The sequence below is a fragment of the Vipera ursinii genome (assembly GCF_947247035.1).
Source record: "Vipera ursinii genome assembly, chromosome: 14".
Lineage (NCBI taxonomy): Eukaryota > Metazoa > Chordata > Lepidosauria > Squamata > Viperidae > Vipera > Vipera ursinii.
In genome coordinates this window covers 6,505,983-6,526,920 of record NC_139527.1, presented here as the reverse complement: position 1 = coordinate 6,526,920, position 20,938 = coordinate 6,505,983, and the positions used below count along the sequence as shown (strand labels likewise).

At 45.0% G+C, this 20,938-nt stretch overlaps 1 protein-coding gene across 3 annotated transcripts in view; it reads left to right on the top strand.

Annotated features, from left to right (window-relative positions):
* ANKLE2 (ankyrin repeat and LEM domain containing 2) overlaps positions 1–20,892 on the top strand; it is a 27,903-nt gene extending 7,011 nt beyond the window's left edge. For all 3 annotated transcript variants that reach the window (XM_083373234.1, XM_083373232.1, XM_083373233.1), the window contains exons 2-13: positions 3,934–4,365; positions 7,288–7,482; positions 8,452–8,645; positions 9,339–9,527; positions 9,636–9,758; positions 9,988–10,054; positions 10,704–10,885; positions 11,933–12,039; positions 13,388–13,581; positions 14,537–15,227; positions 17,278–17,409; positions 18,471–20,892. In XM_083373234.1, coding sequence (XP_083229360.1) covers positions 3,945–4,365; positions 7,288–7,482; positions 8,452–8,645; positions 9,339–9,527; positions 9,636–9,758; positions 9,988–10,054; positions 10,704–10,885; positions 11,933–12,039; positions 13,388–13,581; positions 14,537–15,227; positions 17,278–17,409; positions 18,471–18,693 — 2,718 coding nt within the window. In that variant the 5' untranslated portion in view covers positions 3,934–3,944 and the 3' untranslated portion in view covers positions 18,694–20,892. The remainder of the gene's footprint in view (positions 1–3,933; positions 4,366–7,287; positions 7,483–8,451; positions 8,646–9,338; positions 9,528–9,635; positions 9,759–9,987; positions 10,055–10,703; positions 10,886–11,932; positions 12,040–13,387; positions 13,582–14,536; positions 15,228–17,277; positions 17,410–18,470) is intronic.
* The last annotated feature ends 46 nt before the right edge of the window (positions 20,893–20,938 follow it).

The following is a 20,938-nucleotide window of genomic DNA, read 5'->3' as shown; positions in this document are numbered from 1 at the left end:
AGTTTTGCCTCTCCTTAGCTGTCAAATGGGTTTGAGCCTTTTGGGAGCCTCTGCGCGTTTAATAGAAGGACAAGAGCGGGAAGGGACCTCGGAGGTCCTCTAGTCCAACCCCCTGCTCAGGCAGGAAACCCTAATCCTAATCCTTTCGCCGCGGCCTCAAAACACTCCTTTTCCACCACGCTGACCTGGACTGACAGGCATTTTAATTAATTATATTTACAATTTTTAATTTATTTTTAGTTTTCAATTTTAATTTATTGCACAGATGATTTTAATTTTATTTTTATCTTAATTTCTGTACTTATTATATGTTTTGTTGTTAGCCGCCCTGAGTCCTTCGGGAGATAGGGCGGGATATACAATAAATAAATAAATAAATAATACCTATAGGAGTGTGTGTGTGTGTGTATATATATATATATATATATATATATATATATATGTGTGTGTGTGTGTGTGTGTGTGTGTGTGTATGTATGTGTGTGTGTATGTATATATGTATACATATATGTGTGTGTGTATGTGTGGGTGTACACACACACACACACACACACACACACTCTCTCTCTCTGGACCTCTACGGCCCATTTCTGCTATTCCACAGTTTTGCTGAAGGAAGAGCAGTTTCCGGCCGTCATCCCAGCTAAGGTTCAAGGGGAAAATCGTAGAGTTCCTTTTTTTTAGCCAGTTTGGTTTAGTGGTTAAGGCGAAAGGCTAGAAAGCCAGAGGTGGTGAGTTCTAGTTCTGCCTCATGCATGAAAGACCAACCAGCTGGGTGACTTTGGGCCAATCGCCCCGGAGGCTGTGAATTCTAGTCTGGCCTTAGGGCATAAAAGTCAAGCTAGGTGACTTTGTGTCAGAACCTACTTCATAAGAAAGCAGAACTCTTGGAAACAATTTTTGTTCCAAGCAGGAACTTTTGTTACGAATAGGAGATAGCAGGCATCATAGACAGGATCCGAGATTTCCCGCGCAACACAGTAAGTTATAGTGTCCCCAAGCAGGACCCTACCCCATAGATTGACACACACCACCACTCATGTGGGATAGCCATTCCCCAAGTGTTCAGTTCTTTGTAGGAACAGAGGAAATAAAAATATTGGCTCAGCTGACCCCCAGCTGATGTGAGAGTCAGTGGCTTGTTCACACCTTCCTCTGGCAGTGTTGACAAAATCCAGGCACTGAGGTTAGATCCCTATCTCTTCCTTTCTTCTCGATTGACAGTTTACAAAATAGAGTTCAGAGAGAGAGAGAGAGAGATAATGCAGGAAACAGGATACAGCCCCAATAAACAAAACAAGGGATTGCATTGTAGCAAGAGGGGGAAGAAGTGAAAGCAATAGCCCTGCAGGCACATTCCTCCCACCCTTGGAAGCAGGGCAAAACCCAGGAGAGGTGGGATGAAATAGAAATGAAATGAAATAAAATGGGAATGGGTTTTGACACTTCGGCCCAGTCCAATTCACCTCACAGGATTGTTTGTAGAGAAAATAGGGGGAAGGAAAATGTGTTTGCTGCCCTTTGGGTTTTTATAAAAATAATAAAAGCGGGATGGAAATGAACAGATACAATACACGGTGAATCACACACGACCTTAAATACGCCTGTTAAAAAGGTGGCATAAAATTGCCCTTTCCTTTCCCTTCCCTCCTCCTCTCTTCTTGTTTGTTTCCCCGCAGTATCCAGGACCATCCATCGATGCAAAAAAAAGAAAAAAAAAAGATGGCAATTATGACATCTGATGCAACTGCACAAATTGCATCATTTGCCAGTTGTCAGGATGCCTGTGCCATCACTTGGTCCCCCTCTGAATTCCCATGCTATATTTATTTCGGGCATGAAGCCTCTGGGGATGCCCAGACTTAACTATCATGATGTAGGCAGATGGGACTGCCCAAATGTCAAGTAATTCTAAGAAGCTTCCTAGTTAAGGAATATTCAAATGGAAATGCAGAATTTTTAAAGCAAAAAAAAAAAAAGACACTTTCTCCATGGTAATTCCAATTTAGATTCTTAGGCTCTCTAAACACAGTTGTTTAGATTTGGTAACACAGAAGCATAATCAGAAAAAACAAATTTGTGCATAAGAATAGTTATTATTTCTGTTCTCTCGTTTTTGTTTTGGTTTTACATCAAAGCCGTGTCTTTTCCAGACGGTTATTTTCCCTGGGAAAGCCAAACATGCTTGGATATAAAATCAAATCTGACTTCCCTGGAGAAATTAGATTCATTAAAGTATTCCCAACAAATATTTATTCAGATTGCTTGAGTCACTAGCAAACGGTGGCTTTCTGGGTAGTGATTTCACTGGGTAGTGATTTCACCCAATGTGACCGATGCCATGAAAGCAATATGTATTTATATATTTAGATTAAAACTTTTTATAGCATGGTATTCTCCATTTGTGATCAACAGTAATAACATTTGCAAAGAGGTCTACATATCCCCTAGGATAAGCCTTTCAGATTCTTTTGAATGCAAAGATGTATATAATCCAGAGGAACGGTTTCAAGATGACTTGAGATTTCTGTTAGATTAATGTCTGAAGAATTTAGGCTCTCCAAGAAGGTACTAAATAAGCGTGCCTGGCTGAGGAATTCTGGGCGTTGAAGTCCACAAGTCATAAAAGGGCCAGGTTTGAAGACCCCTGTACTAAATACATGTCAAATTAGCATTTCTTTGGCAGCACCTGTATTCAATTCGAAACGATACAGAGGAAAAACCCGAAAAGAATTTTATTTTCCATTTTAAAAGAAACCAGTCTGCTTTCGAAATCCATGATTTCGTGGAAAGGTGGTAGAGCCATTTTCTCTTCTAAAATATTGGTAAATTTAACGCACCCACTAAATTTAATACTCCACTGAAATGTTTTGTTTTTATTTAGGTCTATTTCTAGTCGTCCGGTGCAGCTTCCCTTTTATGGCTGAGATTTTTTCCTCTTCCTTCGTTCTATTTTTAAATAAGGGAGCAGAAGTGGATTTAAGCCTTCTGCCATATGCTTAATGATTAAGATCTAGAATAATTCTCAGCATGCTTGCTGCTAACATTAGATCCTGTGCTAAAACAGAAATAGATTAAAGGCATCCATTAACGATCTCGGTTTTTTTAACACTACAGTAACTTTGAAGATTGAACATGTTTAATTAGGTATTAAATGTATTTCAGTCCTGCTATAACAGAGCTTGTCATCAAACTGCTCTTATCTGGTGGTTTCCCCCCCCCTTTCTTTTAAGTCTGGTGTCTTGGGGAGGGGGTGTGTGTGTCTAAGCCCATCAGCATGCTGGCTGGGGAATTCTGGGAGTTGGAGTCCTCGCATTTTAAAGTGGGCAAAGTTGAAAAACACAAGACCCAACCAATGTGGAACATAATGGACCCATCCTTCCTTTGACTCTGCCTTTATTTTGAGCCCAAAATTTCTGACTTTTCTTGCCACAGTGGTTAAGGAATCACTGCAGTTGTTAAGTGAGTAACGTGGGTGGTTCAATGAATCTGGCTTCCCCCATAGTCTTTGCTTGCCAAAAGGTGATCACATGATCCCCCGGGGACGTTGAGTCCTAAATACGAGCCAGTTGCCAAGCGTCTGAATTTTGATCCTTGGACAGAGGTAGGCAAACCTTGGCTCTTTGATGACTCGTGGACTTCAACTCCCAGAATTCCTGAGCCAGCCACGCTGAAGGGAGAGGTTTCCAAGCTGAGCCATGCCGGCTCGGGAATTCTGGGAGTTGAAGTCCACGAGTCAACAAAGAGCCAAGGTTGCCTACCCCTGCCCTTGGGGGTGCCGCAACGGGTTGTGAGTGTGAAATAAAACGGTCATTTTTCAGTGCTGTTGTAACTTCGGTCACGAAAGGAACTGTGGTAAGTCAAGAGCTTACCTGATCTTCTGATGGACTAAACAATGCCCTCTGGTTTTCGTTTTTTTTTTTTTGCCTACAGGGAGGATAACAATGGATGAAATCTTCTCCAGACTAAAACAACTGACCCCCGATGAGCTGAGAGAAGAAATTGTCAAAGCTGGCCTGAAATGCGGGCCCATCACGCTGACCACGAGGTCCATTTTTGAAAAAAGATTGGCCCAGGCTTTATGGGAACAGCAAGGACCTTCCGAGGCCACGGCTCCCGTTTACAACGGCGTCCCGGGAACCGCTGCGGCTGACGGGAACCAGCCAGAACCTGGGAAAACGAACGGCCACCTTGCCTCTCCCGAGGACGGTGACTTTGGCTACAGCATGGGCCTGAACCCTCCGGAGGAGGAAGCCCTGATGCGGGAGGCTAATGGCTCCCCTCTTCGTTCCCAGGTTCCCTCCAAAGAGCCTCTGCTGTATTATGGGGTGTGCCCGGTATACGACGACATATTGACTAGAAACGGTAAGAGTTTCTTTGGTAAATAGGCTTAAAAATAGCTCCCTTTCATCGCCTCCTTCATTGACAGTCTCCTTGTAGAGGTCACCCTCCCAACCGTTCCATTTAGTGACTGTTTCAAGTTACAGCGCGACTGAAAAAGTGACAGGACTGTCTTCCACACGTAAGACCGTTGCAGCATCCCCATGGTCCCAATTAGAATTAGAATAGAGTAGAGCTGGAAGGGACCTTGGAGGTCCTCTAGTCCAGCCCCCTGCTCAAGCAGGAGGACCTATGCCGTTTCAGACAGGTGATTCTCTAGTCTCTTCTTAAAAATCTCCATTGATGGAGCGCCCACGATTTCTGGAGGCCAGCTGTTCCACTGGTTAATTGTCCTCACCGTCAGGAACTTTCTCCTTAATTCTAGGTTGCTTCTCTCTTTGGTCAGTTTCCAACCATTGTTTCTTGCCTTGCACTCTGGTGCTTTGGTGAATGTGACCCCCCCTCTTCTTTGTGGCAGCCCCTCATACATTGGAGTACTGCTATCATGTCTCCCCTATTTCTTCTTTTCTTTAGACTAGCCAAACCCAAATCCTGCAGTCGTTCTTCGTATGTTTTAGTCTCCAGGCCTTGGATCGTCTTAGCTGCTCTTTCTTTGAATTTTTTTCCCAAACTCTCAACATCTTTTTTGTGATAACGGTGACCAAAAATGGGCTGCAGTATTCCAGGTGTGGTCTTTACTAGGGTTTTATCAAAATTCAGACACTTGGCGACTGACTCATATTTATGATCCTTGCAGTGTCCTGGGGACGTGTGATCCCCATTTGCGTCTTTCCCAGCCGGCTTTCAGCAAGCAGAGTCAATAGAAGAAACCGTTCACTTTAACAACTGCAGCGATTCACTGAAGTGTGGGCCCCCCAAAAAAGTCATAAAATGAGGCAAAACTTACTTAAAACAGCTGCCTTGCTTCCTAATGGAAATTTGGGGCTTGGTTGCGGGTGTTAAGGATTGCTGCAAGTTGTAAACACATTTTTTCCCCCTGATACTCTGACAGCTTCTGCCTGAAACTGCCCATGCTGCTTGGTGCTGGTAGCTCTTGCAATCCCAGCAATATCTGAATTTCTGCAGCCTGACTGTGAGAGCAGACAGCTAGCTGCTTTAGAGTCTGAGACGAATGCCAACGAGGCTTAATAGATGGCTTTCTCGTGGCCAGCCAATGAAAAATTCAGCAGGAGGGCATCGATCAGATTGATTTCCCACGCTTTAATGGGCACGCAGCGCCAAGTGGTCGAATTACTTGAGAAGAAATGGCTGTTGAAGGAGACCATTTTAGTGTGATAGCCATAAATATTTGGCATAAAAATAGCAGTGCTGCATTTTCAAGGACCGGTGCTTTTTTTTTCCAGGGATGTGGTACCCAAACCTTAACGTTTCTTTTGCTAGGAAGTAAAAGTTCATTATGATGTTGAATTTGTTTGTGGCCCATGTTCCCTGCCCCCCGTGCAAAATTTGGGGTATAAAAATACTGGTGTGCCTATGTGTTTATCTACAAAATGAGATCAGCTGGATGTATTAATGATAATTTAGTATAACTTTTAAGGGACGCAGTGGCTCAGCGGGTTAGGACGCTGAGCTTGTCGATCAGAAGGTCGGCAGTTTGGCGGGTCGAGTCCCGAGTGCCGCGTAACAGAGTGAGCGCCTGTTACTCGTCCCAGCTTCTGCCAACCTAGCAGTTCGAAAGCACGTAAAAATGCAAGTAGAAAAATAGGGACCATTACAGTGGGAAGGTAACAGCGTTCCGTGCGCCTTTGGCGTCTAGTCATGCTGGCCACGTGACCACGGAGACGTCCTCGGACAAGCGCTGGCTCTTCGGCTGTGAAATGGAGATGAGCACCGGCCCCTAGAGTCAGAAATGACTAGCACGCATGTGCGGGGGAACCTTTACCTTTACCTTTAGTATAACTTTTAAGAGAAAGGAAATGACCCTGCATGAATCTTGAGCTTGCAAGCTTCCTCCATTCCTATCCATCACCACTTTGCTTGTTTTTGGAATGACAGAGATTTGTTTCTCTTGTTAGCTGAGTTGTTTGTTACATCCAGAACTGGCATTCTCCAGTTTGCTGAATTTAGGGACAGCCCATAGACTAGATCCATCTTGCCCATTTTTCCTCAGGGACTGGTGCCTTTTTTTAAAGACGGACTTTCTCTCATTCCAACTCTTATCTCTTACCCATCTTGACCTACATCCTTGTGGATGTATGGACCTCAGGCCAAATTCCCAATTCTGAATTAAATATTGGTTTGTCCCAACAAGATAAGATCAAGCGGTTAATTATAACCTGTTTTGAACTATAAAATCTGGAGCAGAAAAATAAGAAATTGGCCCCAGAAGACGCAACAGATTCTTTCAGGTCCCTTACAATAGTGTCAAGAGGACATAAAAACATATACTGTAAATCTGATGGGCAGTTCGCTTTTTTTTTGGTGTCGTCTTTGACTTGGACCCATGATTTTAAGCAAATGAAAGATGGTTTAGTTTCTCAAGAAACAAAATTGACTTGCTGACGAAAAAACAACCCAGCCTTGCATCATAGTCTTCGTGAGATGATTTTAGCTCTGTTTAGCTCTTGTTTTCCAATGTACATGGCGTGTCCTTCAGCTTTAATTTAATTACCTCTTTGCAGTTTGGATTAGAATTGATTGGTTTTGTGGAGGGCCCTGAAAAAAATGGCAAATTTATGTGGTATTGTAGTTATTCCCCCCCCAAGTAAAATTCACCAAAGCAGATTTAGTTGATCTGAGTGTTTTCTGCTGTAATCACCTTTGCACAAAGTAGCTAAATGGGACTTGCAATAAAAAATAGAGGGATAGATTTCTTGACTTGGCGTTGCCTTCTCTTTTCATCAGAAATGAATTTATTTCACTGCTGTTTCCCCCCCCCCCCCCCAGAAAGGGTACATGTCTATGAGGACAAAAAGGAAGCTTTGCAAGCTGTCAAAATGATTAAGGGGTCGCGCTTTAAAGCTTTCTCAAACAAAGAAGATGCAGAAAAATTCGCCAAAGGCATATGTGATTATTTCCCCTCGCCAAACAAGTCTACCATCTCTCTGTCTCCTGTCAAAGTCTGTTCGGTCTTCAGTAGAGGTAAGTGGGAGGCTTGTGTGTGTTCCATAATGGCTTTTAAATGACTTTAAACTGGTTTAAACACCAACTTTGTATGATACAGAATGATAATAATTTAGAATAGAACAGAACAGAACAGACTAGAATAATAGAATAGAATAATTAGAATAGAATAGAATAATGAATAGAATAGAATAGAGAATGGAATGGAATAGAATAGAATAGGGGAAAAATAGAATAGAATGGAGTGGAGTGGAGTACAATAGAATAAAATTAGAATAGAATAGGATTAGAATAGAATAAGCGATAGGATATAGGATAGAATAGAATATGGAATAGGATAGGATAGGATAGGATAGAATATGGAATGGAATGGAATAGGGAATAGAATGGAACAGAACAGAACAGAATAGAATAGAATAGAATAGAGAATGGAATGGAATAGAATAGAATAGGGGAAAAATAGAATAGAATAGAATGGAGTGGAGTAGAGTAGAATAGAATAAAATTAGAATAGAATAGGATTAGAATAGAATAGAATAAGCGATAGGATATAGAATAGAATAGAATAGAATAGAATAGAATAGAGCCTCTGAATCTGAAGAGAAGCTACTAGAGCTACAGTTGGCAGTTATTGCTGCTTAGTAGGCTGTAGCCGTTGTGTAGCTCAACCAGTGAGTAAGAATGCTGAATGTTACATTTGAGGGGTTTTAAGGTTTGGTCTCTTCCACCCGAGCTAGAAATATTCACCACTCTTGCAAAGTTACACTTTAATCGTATTATGGGTGCTGACGCCTGCCTTGGTGTTTTAAAATTCACACTGTTAAATTCTGTAGCTTGACGAATTTATGCCACTGGATGCCATTTTGGATCTTTTATTGCACAAGTGAAGTTTGCATTTTGCAAATGCCGAGGTGCGGGGGGTTTTTTTGTTTGTTTTTTGAGCCTGTATTGCATCAGGAGTGCACGACGCTATTTATGTCTTAACAGATGGCTTGTGCCCTCCTGAACTGGAAACGGTCAGCAAGGAAAGAGCCAACAGTTACAAAAGCCCCCGTACCCAGGATCTGACTGCAAAGCTTCGGAAAGCTGTGGAGAAAGGAGATGAAAGTGCTTTCTTAGAACTCATCTGGAGTAATCCCCGCTATCTCATCGGCTCTGGAGACAATCCAACGATTGTCCAGGTAAAAAAAAAAAAGCGCCTTGGCCATGATCAGCTGCAGGACAAACGGATCCTTCCCCCCCCCTCCTCTCCCCTCCAGATGTGGTTATTAAGGAAAACGGGTAGCTGGTTTTGGGCCAGTCTTGGCATCCGAGCAATTTATTTATTTGTCTATATCCCACCTTTTATTATCTTTACAAACAAGTCAAGGTGGTGAATGTACTCCTTCCTTCCCCAGTCACAACCTTGTGAGGTGGGCTCGGCTGAGAGAAAGGGACTGTTCCAAAATCACCCAGCTAGTTTTCATGGTCAAAGTGGGACAACAACTCCCAGTCTCCTGGTGAGCGGTCCAAGTCACCCAGCTGGATTTCATGGCGAAGGCGGGACTAGAACTCAACCATCTCCTGGCAATTGGCCCAAAGTCACCCAGCTGGCTTTTGTGACTAAGATGGGACTAGAACTCACCGTCTCCTGGCGATTGGCCCAAAGTCACCCAGCCAGCTTTCATGTCTAAGGCGGGACTAGAACTCACTGTCTCCTGGTTTCTAGGCCTACCCCTTAACTGCTTCATCAAACTGACTCCAAATACACCATTTTGAGGTGGCATCTGGTTTCTCTATAAGCTAATCTTAAGGCTGATAGCAGGAAAACGGAAGTTCTGTTATGCCAGGTTGGAGGAATCACGAATAGTGAAGAAGTTTGTTCTTTTTTCCAGGAGGGGTGTCGCTACAACGTCATGCATGTGGCAGCTAAAGAGAATCAACCTGGCATTTGCAGGCTGTTGTTGGACACTCTGGAAAACCCAGAATTTATGCGACTGATGTATCCTGATGACGACACCGTTATGTTGGAGAAGCGTATAAGTTACATAGCGGATCTTTATCTGAATACACCAGATAAAGTGGTGAGCCTCATGCAGTTTTCCTGTTGGAATATTCCTAGTAAACCCTAATCTGCACAGAAACCAAGCTTGTATAATACAGAGTATTCGTACGTTGTTGTTTTTTTGTAGGGATTCGATACACCGCTGCACTTCGCTTGCAAGTTTGGGAATCCAGATGTGGTCGGCGTCCTTGTTTCCCATCCAGGCATTGTAAAGGATCCGAAAAATAAATACAATCAAACCCCAGCAGATGTAAGTTGAATTCAATGCATGCTGTCATCATCGTCTTGATGTCACATTAAAAACACCTTTATAACAGTGTTTCTCAGGCTTGGCAACTTTAAGACATGTGGACTTCAATTCCCAGAATGCCTCAGCCGGCATAGCTTACAGCTTAGTTTCCCCCCCCCCCCCTTTGACATACAAAATACCGAGGCGATTTAGCTTAACTAACACATCTTAACATCTTCTTGCCTAACAGGTGATCTGTGAAAGGAGCAAAAATAAGTCGGAGGATCTGAAGACAAAAATTCGGGAACATTTGGAAGGTTTGTATTAAATGTTGGCAGCAAATGGGGCTTTGTTGTACAGCTTCCGTTTTGGGGGCAATTCCGTAATCAAATGGCATGGATCATTTTGTATAGAACCCCAAACCCAAAGAGTATTGTATCGTAACCTTTACGATTCTGCTGAAGACCGTGAGAGCCTGAAACCTTTCCAAGGACACCACGGCAGGTGTGGAGAGGAAGCAAGACGGTTCCCATAACAAAGTCAAATTGTTTACACGGAGTACGTGAGCGGTTGGGGGTTTGGCTGGAGAGATTATTGTTTAATTCCATGATCTCAGAGCTTGTGTTGCTTCGACATTACCATGGCGTGCATTTAATAAACATTTTCGGAAACGGAAGGAACCTAAAGAGTTTTATTTGGATTCTCAAGATGGATGTTGACAAGTATATTCAGTATAGGTTGTTGTTTTTTTTTTTCCTGACTGGTATCAAACAAGCCTTATTTAATCAAATAAATATTTCAAAAATCCTCCAGGGAATATGAAAAGCGTTGAGTTTAAGGTGGGCAGGAAGTTGAGAAATGTTTCGCACACCAGCAGCAGAGATGGGGGGCAGGTAGGTCGAAACGTCTGCTTCTTCCTTGGGAGATTCTCCAGCTGGATATCCCTTTCCATCCTTTCCGACCCAGGTCAGTGTTACGTGCCCCTCTTCAGAGCGGAAGATAACGCCACGGCACCCATGATTGGAGCCCCCTGGTCCCCGGATCAAAGCGAGAGCAGCCCACGGGCATCTCTGCCCAGATACTTTGGCAGCCCTAAAGATCCCCTGCTGACAGTGAGGGCTTACGCAGGGCCGCTGAGTCATTCCAAGGTAAGGAGAGCCAAGAGACCATTTGCTGAAGCCCCCTTCATCCATTTTGGGGCCTCGTGGTGAAGCCGCTCGCCTCCCACTCGGAAGGCGGAAGAGCTCAATCCCCGGAAGCGGCAGATGTTTTTCAGGGCGCCAAGACAAAAAATAATCTGCTCTGAACTCCGCATAGGCATCAGGGAGGGCATCCGGCCGGGAAAAGCTCAGCTCCGTCCAATTGCCCCAGCTTCCACCCTGAATTAAAGGATTTATTGCGAAACTGTGAGACTATATCTGAAGCCGCCGTATCTAGAGATGAAGCAGGCATGGGAGTGGGCCGGGCAAGGGAGATATAAGTAGTCCTCAACTTATGACCACAAGTGAGCCCAAAATTTCTATCGTTTAGCGAGACAGTTGAGTGTTGAGTTTTGCCTCCCCTTTATGGCCTTTCTTGCCACTGCTGTTAAGAGAATCGCTGCAGTCACTAGCGGCACGGTTGTGAAGTGGATCCGGCCCCCTCACTGACTTTGCTTGTTAGAAGGGTGCAAAAAGTGATCACGTCACACACACACACACACACCGGGACACTGCAGCCGTCATAAGTACAAGCCGATTGCCAAGCATTCAAATTTGGATGCTGCTGGCTGTGTGAAAAACAGTCATAAATTGCTTTTTTTTTCCCCCACTGCCATCGTAACTCCGGACACTCGCTAAATGAATAGTCGTAAGTTGAGGATGTTACTTAACGTAAGCGATTTAGTAGGCAGGGCTGGGTTGCCCTGATAGTAACGCAGGTGGATAAGTCTTCGTGCCTTTCCTGAAGCAGCCGCTTGTTATAGGAACGGTCCGCATCTCCATCAAGCACCTGCGTTAGGGACCTTGCCATTGCTGCAGGTTCTCACGGTCCCTTGAAGGGCTTCTTGGAATCCTGTTCCGCCCACCCTTTTTTCTATGGCAAGTGGATTAGCGGCAGAAGCCAGCAGGCCTCGTAGCGACTCAATCTTGACAGCTTGCTGTAAAAAGCTGGACGCACCTCTCAGTCTCTTCTCTCTTCCCACCCCTTCCCAACAGGCAGAAGATTTCCGCAGGCTTTGGAAGACCCCACCTCGAGAGAGGGCGGAATATTTTTACCACCTCCGAAAATCTGACTTGGAAAGAGGGGTGGAACGAGTCGGAAGGTATTTCAGACACGGTGCCCGAAGCCGCGTGGCCAAAGGCAGGAAAGGGTTCCATTCCCAACACCGTTAAAACTCCTTTTAACAAGCATGAGCACCAATTAAGACTAGGAGGAGCCGCAATTATTATTACGTACGCGCGAGTGCATCTGTATCAGGGCTCTTCAAACTTGGCCCTTTGGTGACTTGTGGACTTCAACTCCCAGAATTCCTCAGCCAGCGTGCACAAGTCCACAAGTCACCAAAGGGCCAAGTTTGAAGAGCCCTGATCTATAAGTGGGGGATAGACCACTTATTACATAGATTAAACGTTGGAGATGGTTGCCATTTTTCAAAATGTGGTTTTTTTAATATTCTCTTTTGGAAGCAGTCTACTTTTAAAAAATAATAATTATCATTCAGCGTTACGTCATACCTGTTCCTTTCTGCACGAAGAGTATTTTGCGTGCAGGAGTTCTTTGATAAAAGTTATAGAGGAAAAGACATTTTTGGGGGGTTAAACAGCTCTACCTGTAATTACTGAAATAAATTCCTTTGAGGGAGGTGTGAGCAGACGGTAGAAGTTGTGGGAAAGAAAGGAATTGGCATAAGTTGCAGATGGCTGCAGAAGTAGCCCTGTAAAAACGTGTGTTTCCTTTGAAAATGGGGAGAACGTTTACCTGTTGCATTTAGTCACTGAAGTACCATCTAAATCAGTGTTTCTTTTCTTTAAAAGAGGGTGGCCTTCAACTCCCAGAATTCCCGGTGGCTGGGGAATTCTGGGAGTTGAAGGCCACCTGTTTTAAAATTGTCAAGGTTAAGAAACACTCATTGAAATGTTGTTTTTCCTTCCTTGTCCAAGTACCCCTATTTAATTTTAGTTATCCTATCCTCCTTCTTGCTTGTCCTTGGCTGGGCAGAAGAGACAATGGTGTCAGTCGGTTGTATGGGTGTGTCGTACGTGTGAGTGCATGCAAATATGTCAGCCTAGACTTTCATAGCATCAAGGGGGAAGGTGCTGAGAACTTACGCAGGACTTTATTCCCAAGTTTTTAACTCACCTGTATTACGTGATTCTTTCATTGTGACTTCTGAAATTCTTCATCGTCCTGTTTTGGGGTAAATACGGTAATATGGGGGGTGCGTTGTTGTTTTCTTCCTTGATGTTCTATGGGAGCATAAAACAAGCTGGCATTTTAGCGTGTGAATGCGACAAACAAGAAAGCTGGGTTTGGGATAGTTATCTATCCAAGTGCAGTCCTGAGGCTGATGGTTGGGGTTTGTTTTTTTAAAAAAAATGTCTTACAGTGGATTTGTCGTCGATTGAATTTCCTACCGTCACAAATGATTCGTTCTATCTTATTTATTACAGGGAGTTAGCTCATGAGCTGGGGTTCCCGTGGGTTGAACACTGGGAATTTCTGGGCTGTTTTGTTGATCTGTCTTCCCAGGAGGGGTTAGGACGGCTAGAAGACCACCTGGCTCAACAGCAGGAATTGAGCAATAATGCTCAGCTAGAAAAAGGGAAAAACGAGGCTCACAAGAGATCCACTCCACAGTCTTATGGTAAGGCTGAAGAGGCACCTGGGTTGGGTGGCTTAATGGATGACTTAATCCCCAAAGCAATTTTAGCCAAACCTGCTAATGCTTTGAAAAGTCCAATTGAACGATAAGCTAACGTATTGTTTATGATAATATAGACATTATTATTCAGTTTTTTAAAAAAATACGTGAACCCCGACTGCATGCTGTTTGCTAAATATTAAGAATGTTATTTTAAAAAAATCCTAACCCTAACCCCATCCCTAATCCTATAAAAATTAATTGTGTCTGTCTGTGTGTGTGCGCGTGCGTGCGTGCACACACGCACATATACACATATATTAAAAAGTCCCAGGAGAAAGCTAGCTGGGTGGGCAAGTATGGCCCCTTTACGACCTGTGGACTTCAATTCCCAGAATTCAGTGCTGACTCAGGAATTCTGGGAGTTGAAGTCCACAGGTCGTAAAAGGGTCTATAGTTGCCCACCCCTGGTTAGAAGGCATTGGTGGTGTCTGCGTTACCTACTGAATTTTTATTCAAATAATCCCCGTCGTTTTGTCAATCCGGAATTGCAAAACATAAATTCCTACGTTGCAATCAGGCCTAGACCTTCAAGATTAAATTTGGACAGCTGGCATCTCTTTGCTTTGTAGAACTTTCTCAGCCTTGACGTCTTGGGATTCTGGGAGTTGCAATCCACACTTCCCAAGTTGCCAGGATTGAGGAACGCCACTCTCTAGACACACTCTCTTGAACACGAAGGATGCGTTCACTCACAACCCACTGCAGGGAATGGATGGGAGAGATTTCAGTTTAAATGCCAAATAGGTTCCGAGGAAACCTCAGCTCTCTTTAAACACGAGCAACTTAAGAGAAGAGCGCCGTTGACGAGATCAGTGGGCGATAGTCAACCCCAAAGCCTAGAGTTTGGTCTGATGTCCACACCCGTTTTATTTTGTTGTTGATGTTGTTGTTACAGGTAAAAGTAAAAACTGCAATTCTGTCTCCGTCGGAGCGTTTCTCGACGACGACGAGATGAGTCTGGAAGAAGTGAAAAACAGACAAAATGCAGCCAGGAATTACAGCCCCGTTATAGCGCCCGACCAGCCGACCATCGGTAGCTTTGAAAGCTCCGAGTGCGACATTCTCTCCATCGAACACACGGGGACTATCATGCCGAGGGCAAAAACCTCCGTCCAGACGGCCGAAAAAGGAGCGCCTCTGGGTAAAAACGGCTATTGCAGTCCGGCCGCTAGCGACGATAGGACAGGAACCGCCAGGAGGCATCCGAGCCAGGAAGGAAGCCTTCAGTACCCCGTTGCCAATTTAATGGAGAAATTCGACCGGCTCTCTTGCCAGGATCCGGCCGTGGCGAGGGAATGCTCAGCGGCCAAGGCCAGCCAGAGGGGGCCCAAAACGTGGAAAGGCCAGGAGCAACTGCCTGAAATGGGTTCCCCCTTGTCTAAGACGGGGGCAGCTGCCAGGAAGAACAAAAGCAGGAAGGAAGAGGGGGACCCCCAAGAGGCAGAGAGACCCTCGGCCGAAACCAAGGTCAGATCTGCGGAGAGGAAGCCGCCGTTCACCTTGGAATCGCCACCTGGGATGTCCGTTCCTGGTTTACTAAAAACGCCCCCCTCAAAGGGGAAAACCAAGCAGATGTTCCTTTTAGGGTATGGAAGAAAGGCATTTGGGGGGGTCTAAGAAGGGTTGGTTTGGGGACTCCACCCTAGGAAGTTTATTTTTAGGACATTTTGCAAAGCTAGCTTGTAACGTTCTTTAGATACTGATAATCCTCTAGTTACAATGGCACTGGGGAAAAAAAAGGGCTGGTCCTCACACCACAACCATCGCAGCAGCCTCACGATCACGTGATTGAAATTCAGGGCATGTATGTATGCCGGTTCCAGCATCCTGGGGCCCTGTGATGGCCTTCCCGGCTGGCTTCTCACAAGCAACCTGGAATGGAGGAGAAACCTCCTGACAGTGAGGACAATTAACCAGTGGAACGGCTTTGCCTCCAGAAATGATGGCCGCTCCATCCCTGGAGATTTTTAAGAAGAGGCTGCTAGACAGTCACTTGTCTGAGATGGTCTAGGTCAGGGGTGTCAAACTCAATTTCATTGAGGGCCGCATCAGCATTGCGGTTGCCCTCAGGGGGCCAGGTGGGTGTGGCCAGGGTGGGCGTGGCCTACTGGGGCGTGGCTAGAGTGCGTATGGCCTACTAGGTGGGCATGGCCAGCCCTACATGGTTCACATCAAGGGTGCCTATGGGGGCCTGGGAAGGAGTGGGAGAGATCTGGGGGTCTCTGGCAGAAGGAGGGTCTCTGGGCCAGGGCCAAGGCAGTGGGGGCCGTTCCCTCACTGTTTCCAGGATGGCTTCGCGGGCCGCATGAAACCAGTTTGTGGGCCGGATCCGGCCCCCGGGCCTTGTGTTTGACATGTCTGGTCTAGGTTCTCCTGCTTGAGCAGGGGGCTGGACTGGAAGACCTCCAAGGTCCCTCCCAGCTCTCTTCTATTCTAGAATTCTGCAGAATCTCTCTTGTTTCGTTGGCCCTGTCATGGGTTCTTTTAATCATCCCCAATGTGGCGGGCTCGACATGCAAAAAAAGCCAACAACAGCCTAGGTCCCTGGACCAAGGGACACCCCACTCCAAAATCCTTAATTCTTCAATACCCAGAGAAAGCCAACGATTTTAGAAGTATCGGTCTGGAAGACCAACAAAATATCATTGTCCATTTAGAAGAAAGAAGCTCTATTCTATTCTAAACCAAAGTCAAGGGTTTTTTTGGGGGGGGAGCCAGATCCACTTAACGATGGTACGCTTGGTTTAACTACTACAGAGTTTTGCTTGAGAAAAAAGGTCATAAAATCAGGGTGCGACTTAGCAACTTGGCTTGTTTAGCAACAGGCATTCTGATCCCAGTTGTGGCTGTCGGTTGAGGACTACCTGGGCTGACGCGACATGTACCGTTAGCTGTTGTGATAATGATAATGTAGCGATGGACATTTGCTCCTGTAATACGGAAAAGGTGGCCTTGACCCATTCATGGTTCACCGTGGGCTCAAAACATCTGCGGTGTTTGCATGCGTTACGATTCTTTCATTTGGTTAAGTTTCTTTAGCGCTTAGCGTATTGTGGGAGCCCACTGACGTGGTTAGTTTGTGCCGTGCAAATCCTGAAACTGGGCGAGTTTAGTCCTCAAGCATCTTTGTGCGATGCCTTCAGCCTTGGGACCAGTCAATACATGTGCGCCAAATTAAAAGCAAAAGAGAGAGAGCGATCGCACTTAAGACTTACAGACCGCTTCATAGTGCTTTACGACCCCTCTCTAAGGGGTTTACAGAGTCAGCCGGTTGGCCCCAACAATCTGGGTCCTCATTTTACCAACCTTGGAAGGCTTAGTCGAATTTGAGCCAGTCAGGATCGAACTACTGGCAGTGTTTGTGTTACGCTTCTAGCCACTGCGCCACCATGGCGCTTCTGTCGGTTTATGTTCCAGGTGAAAGAGCTTGTACAGATCTTGAGCCTGTTGGGTGTGTGTTTATTCGCCCCAGGGTCATTAGAGGTGAAAGTTGCTCAGCAAAGCCCACACGGTTTTATATATATATATCTCTGTGTGTGTATAATATTTTTTTTTTCCCTCGGAGATTAAGAGTCTAAGCCACTGCCTTTGGTGGTACTCAGCTGCCTAATCCAGCTCTTGTCTTCCTCTGCTTAGCGATCAGCCGTCAAAATGGGACAACGACGTGTTAACGGCATTACTGGGAGTAGAGATTGATCCCCAGAAGTACCCGGCTATTTACAAGTGGAGTGAGTCCGTGCAGGCCTATCCCGCATCCGAGCGGCAAAGGTACGTCCCGTGAAGCCTGAACCAATTCTCTGGGCAAGTGGAGGAAAACGTTATCTCCTTGGGTTGGTGTCACATCCCTTCTAGGATGCAGGGGGGAAAAAAGCTACACCACCAAAGTGTGGTATGTGGTCTTTCTCCCCCCCCCCACCCGCTCTCCCCAGTAGTTAAAACTACTCAGCTGACTAATTTTATCATCTTGAGAACCTGTTTTGAAGGGAGTTGGGCCTTTGCCAACGCCCACCCTCTGAAAAACACATTTTTGAAAGGAGACCATTGCTTTTTTTCCCCTCCAGATTCCATTTTAGGTGCAAAGGAAGGGGTGTTAGTTGGGGCCAGTGTTACTCAACCTCGGCCACTTGAAGATGGATGGATTTCAACATGGCTGGCTGGGGCGTTCCGGGGAGTTGGAAGTCCACCCACCTTCAAGTGGCCGAGGTTGAGAAACACTGTTTGAAGGCAAAGACACCAGCGTTTGCATCTCTTTTGTTTTTCTCTGTTGCATTCCTGCGGTCAAGGAACTCTTTGATTTCTTCTTGTTGTTAAGACCTGAACTTAAGTTACAAATGATCTACCCTTTTCTGGCTTTCTTTTTCAAACACTTCCGTTCGCCATCTATTGCAGTGATGGCGAACCTTTTGGAGACCGAGTGCCCAAACTGCAGCCCAAAACCCACTTATGTATCATCGGGTACCGGGTGGGCGTGGCCCATTGGGTGGGCGTGGTAACGGCAGACGGGGTGGGACTAAAAAGTTCAATCAATCAATTCCAACCTTGCGAGATCTTTTTCTTCCCGCAAGTTGAAATTGATTGAACTTTTTTTTTTTTTTTGCACAGGGTGGCGGAGGCCTAAAGCGAAAAGGTTTAATAAAACCCAGCTGAAGGCCTAGGACTGGGGCGACGGCGGGTGTGCCCACAGAGAGGGCTCTGCGTGCCACCTGTGGCACGCGTGCCATAGGTTCGCCACCACGGCTCTGTTGCATAAAGTCAGAAAGCCTGTTTTCTCCAGTTCACACTCTTCCGACGAGATTAAAAAAAACCAAAACGCTGCCTTTTTCTGACAGGTGGTCCAGCCCTTCCATGAAAGGACTCCCCAAGGGCCAAGCCACCCCCAGCCCTGCCAGGAATCCCCCGTACTTCAGCCCCGGAAAGAACAGCCCGGGTGCGGCGACGGCGGCGACCGGCTTCTCTCTGGATTTAGTGAGCCCGGGACGGTACACGCCAGCGTACGTCAACTACATCCTTCAGTCCAAGAGGCAACATTTCTCAGGACTGCCCAACCATTAGGTTGGGATCAGCCACCCACTTCCAAAATGTTGGAAGTGAAGGAAATTTGGGATGGTGGAAACCTTGGCGGGTTGGCTTTTGTGACCACTTTTTTTTAATTTATTTATTCTTGGAAGAGGGGGCTGCTGGAAAGCAGCGGGGGGGGGGGAAGCATTCCATTTACCAGACCGTCAGAGCCTTGTAAGGTTAGGAAGTTAAAATCTGAACGGCCTCTGAATGGGGAAGCCTAAATCTCCCAAGTCTAGGAATTATTCATGGATAGAAGTGGTGTGTTTGGGCCAGTCTTGAGGTCCAGTCTACTACCTGTAACTTACTTTCTCTCTCTCTCTCTCTCTCTTTCTTTGTCTCTTCCTGTTTCTCTCTCAATCTCTCTCCCAATCTTTTTGTTTCTTCTCACTTTCAATCTCTTTTCGGTCTGTCTTTTATTTCTCTCTCAAATCTCTCTCACTCAGCCTCTTTCTCCCAATCTCTCTCACACTCATACATTGGGATCCTTGTGACCGTAACAACCCGTAAAGAGAATTCGGTTATCATAACTCATTTTCCAGTCAGGCTAAGAAGAGGAATAAAGTCACCTTAATTCCAGTGGATACGAGCACACACAAGAGAGTCGTGGTTTGCGATCTGGTTTAATTAGGATCGTTAAGCATAAAAGGGGTGTGTGTGTCACGCTGTGGCCTGTGCAGAACCTTTAAGAGAAGCTAATGAAAGTTATAAATAACACAAGTGAAACAACCCCCCCCCCCCACACACCAATTCGCCCTTTGTTTCTGGTTTAGGGGGAGCAGACGCTGCAGCTTCCACAAAAGCTCATAAGCGGTAATGAAGCCTTTTTCCTTACACGGCTAAGTTCATCATTGCATCTCATGGGAGCGTATAGCATCGATACTACTCCGCGTTCAGTGAAACGGCAGATTACAGCTATTCTGCTGTTCCTTTAAATGCCACGCCGTTTAACGACGGCTAATTTCTTGAGTTTCCAGCATTTGAGAATAAACCTGCCCAAGTTATGCTTATTATTCACCGCAGGCCATTTTTTTTAATAGCCTAGTTCCATACTGCAAAGGATCTCTTCTTGTGCAAATGGAGATAACTTGTAGAGCAGGAAAGTGGGGGGGGGGGGGAAGACACAAAATGGGAGAAACTCTTAAATCATAGGGCTTGAAGAGATTTCGTTGCGTGGGGGGGTTTTATTTACTGCACACTAACTTGAAATAATCACAGCATCAGGAACTGCACTGGTGGTTTCCTTATCCATGTGTTACCAACATTTTTATATATACTACCTGTTTTTGGTACTAAAACTTCAAAACTACACTCGAGACTCTTCCAGTTTTATTCGTGCCTTTTGTAACTTTTACGTTTTGGAATTTCTGTCTGGCTTTTCAAGGGGCAACGTTTCCCTTATATATTAAACACATTTTAACTTTCCACTTTTGCAGTTTTTGTAGTTTAAAAGATTCCGACAAGTACTGTAGCCATCTATTTATTTTATATTATGTAAGATAAGCGTCCTATACATAAAAGAAAAAAAATTACAAATTGATTTAAGGACCATTTGGAACAGAACCCAGCTTTTGGAGATGGCCCCTCTTTGGTCACCCAGCTTTTGCTATCGTTCTCCAGAATGTATAAAACCTGTCCAGGTTTGTACTAACCGACATATCAAAGTTAACTTCTCGTAAACCCTAAAGATTAATGGGTATTGGGGGGAAGAGGAATGCGCCAGAATTCTGTAGTGCAATGTTGAGATAAAAAGGCAGTTTCTAAAAATCTTTTTAGTGTAGCACGGTTTCTGAAATTCAGCCTTTGTGCTTAAAAGTGCCCTCTGCGCATTAACACCTTGTCTACATAAATGGTACAAAGCCAAATAGGGCTATTGTAGACAGCTAGAGGTCTTGTGTAAAACTTACTCCACAGTATAAAGGAAAGTATTCATTCCTGCTTAGCCACTGCAAATTATTAAAACCTGTAGGCAACTGACCAATTTCCTTTTGCTTTCTTAATACTTTTGTACTCAAAAGGTGTTTCTGGAGCACAGCTATTCAGTTAATACTTTTTGTTGAGATGTCTGAAGAAAGGTCAAAGAATTGCTCTTGGAAAAATATTGTCTAAAATGGATGTGTGTGTGTGTGTTTTTCTTTTCGTCTGTGTTAATGTGAATTTTAAACAAGCTTATTAAATTTGTTTACTTAAAAAGTCTTTCCTCCATTAATCGGGGTCGTTGGTAGAAGGGACTCTGAAG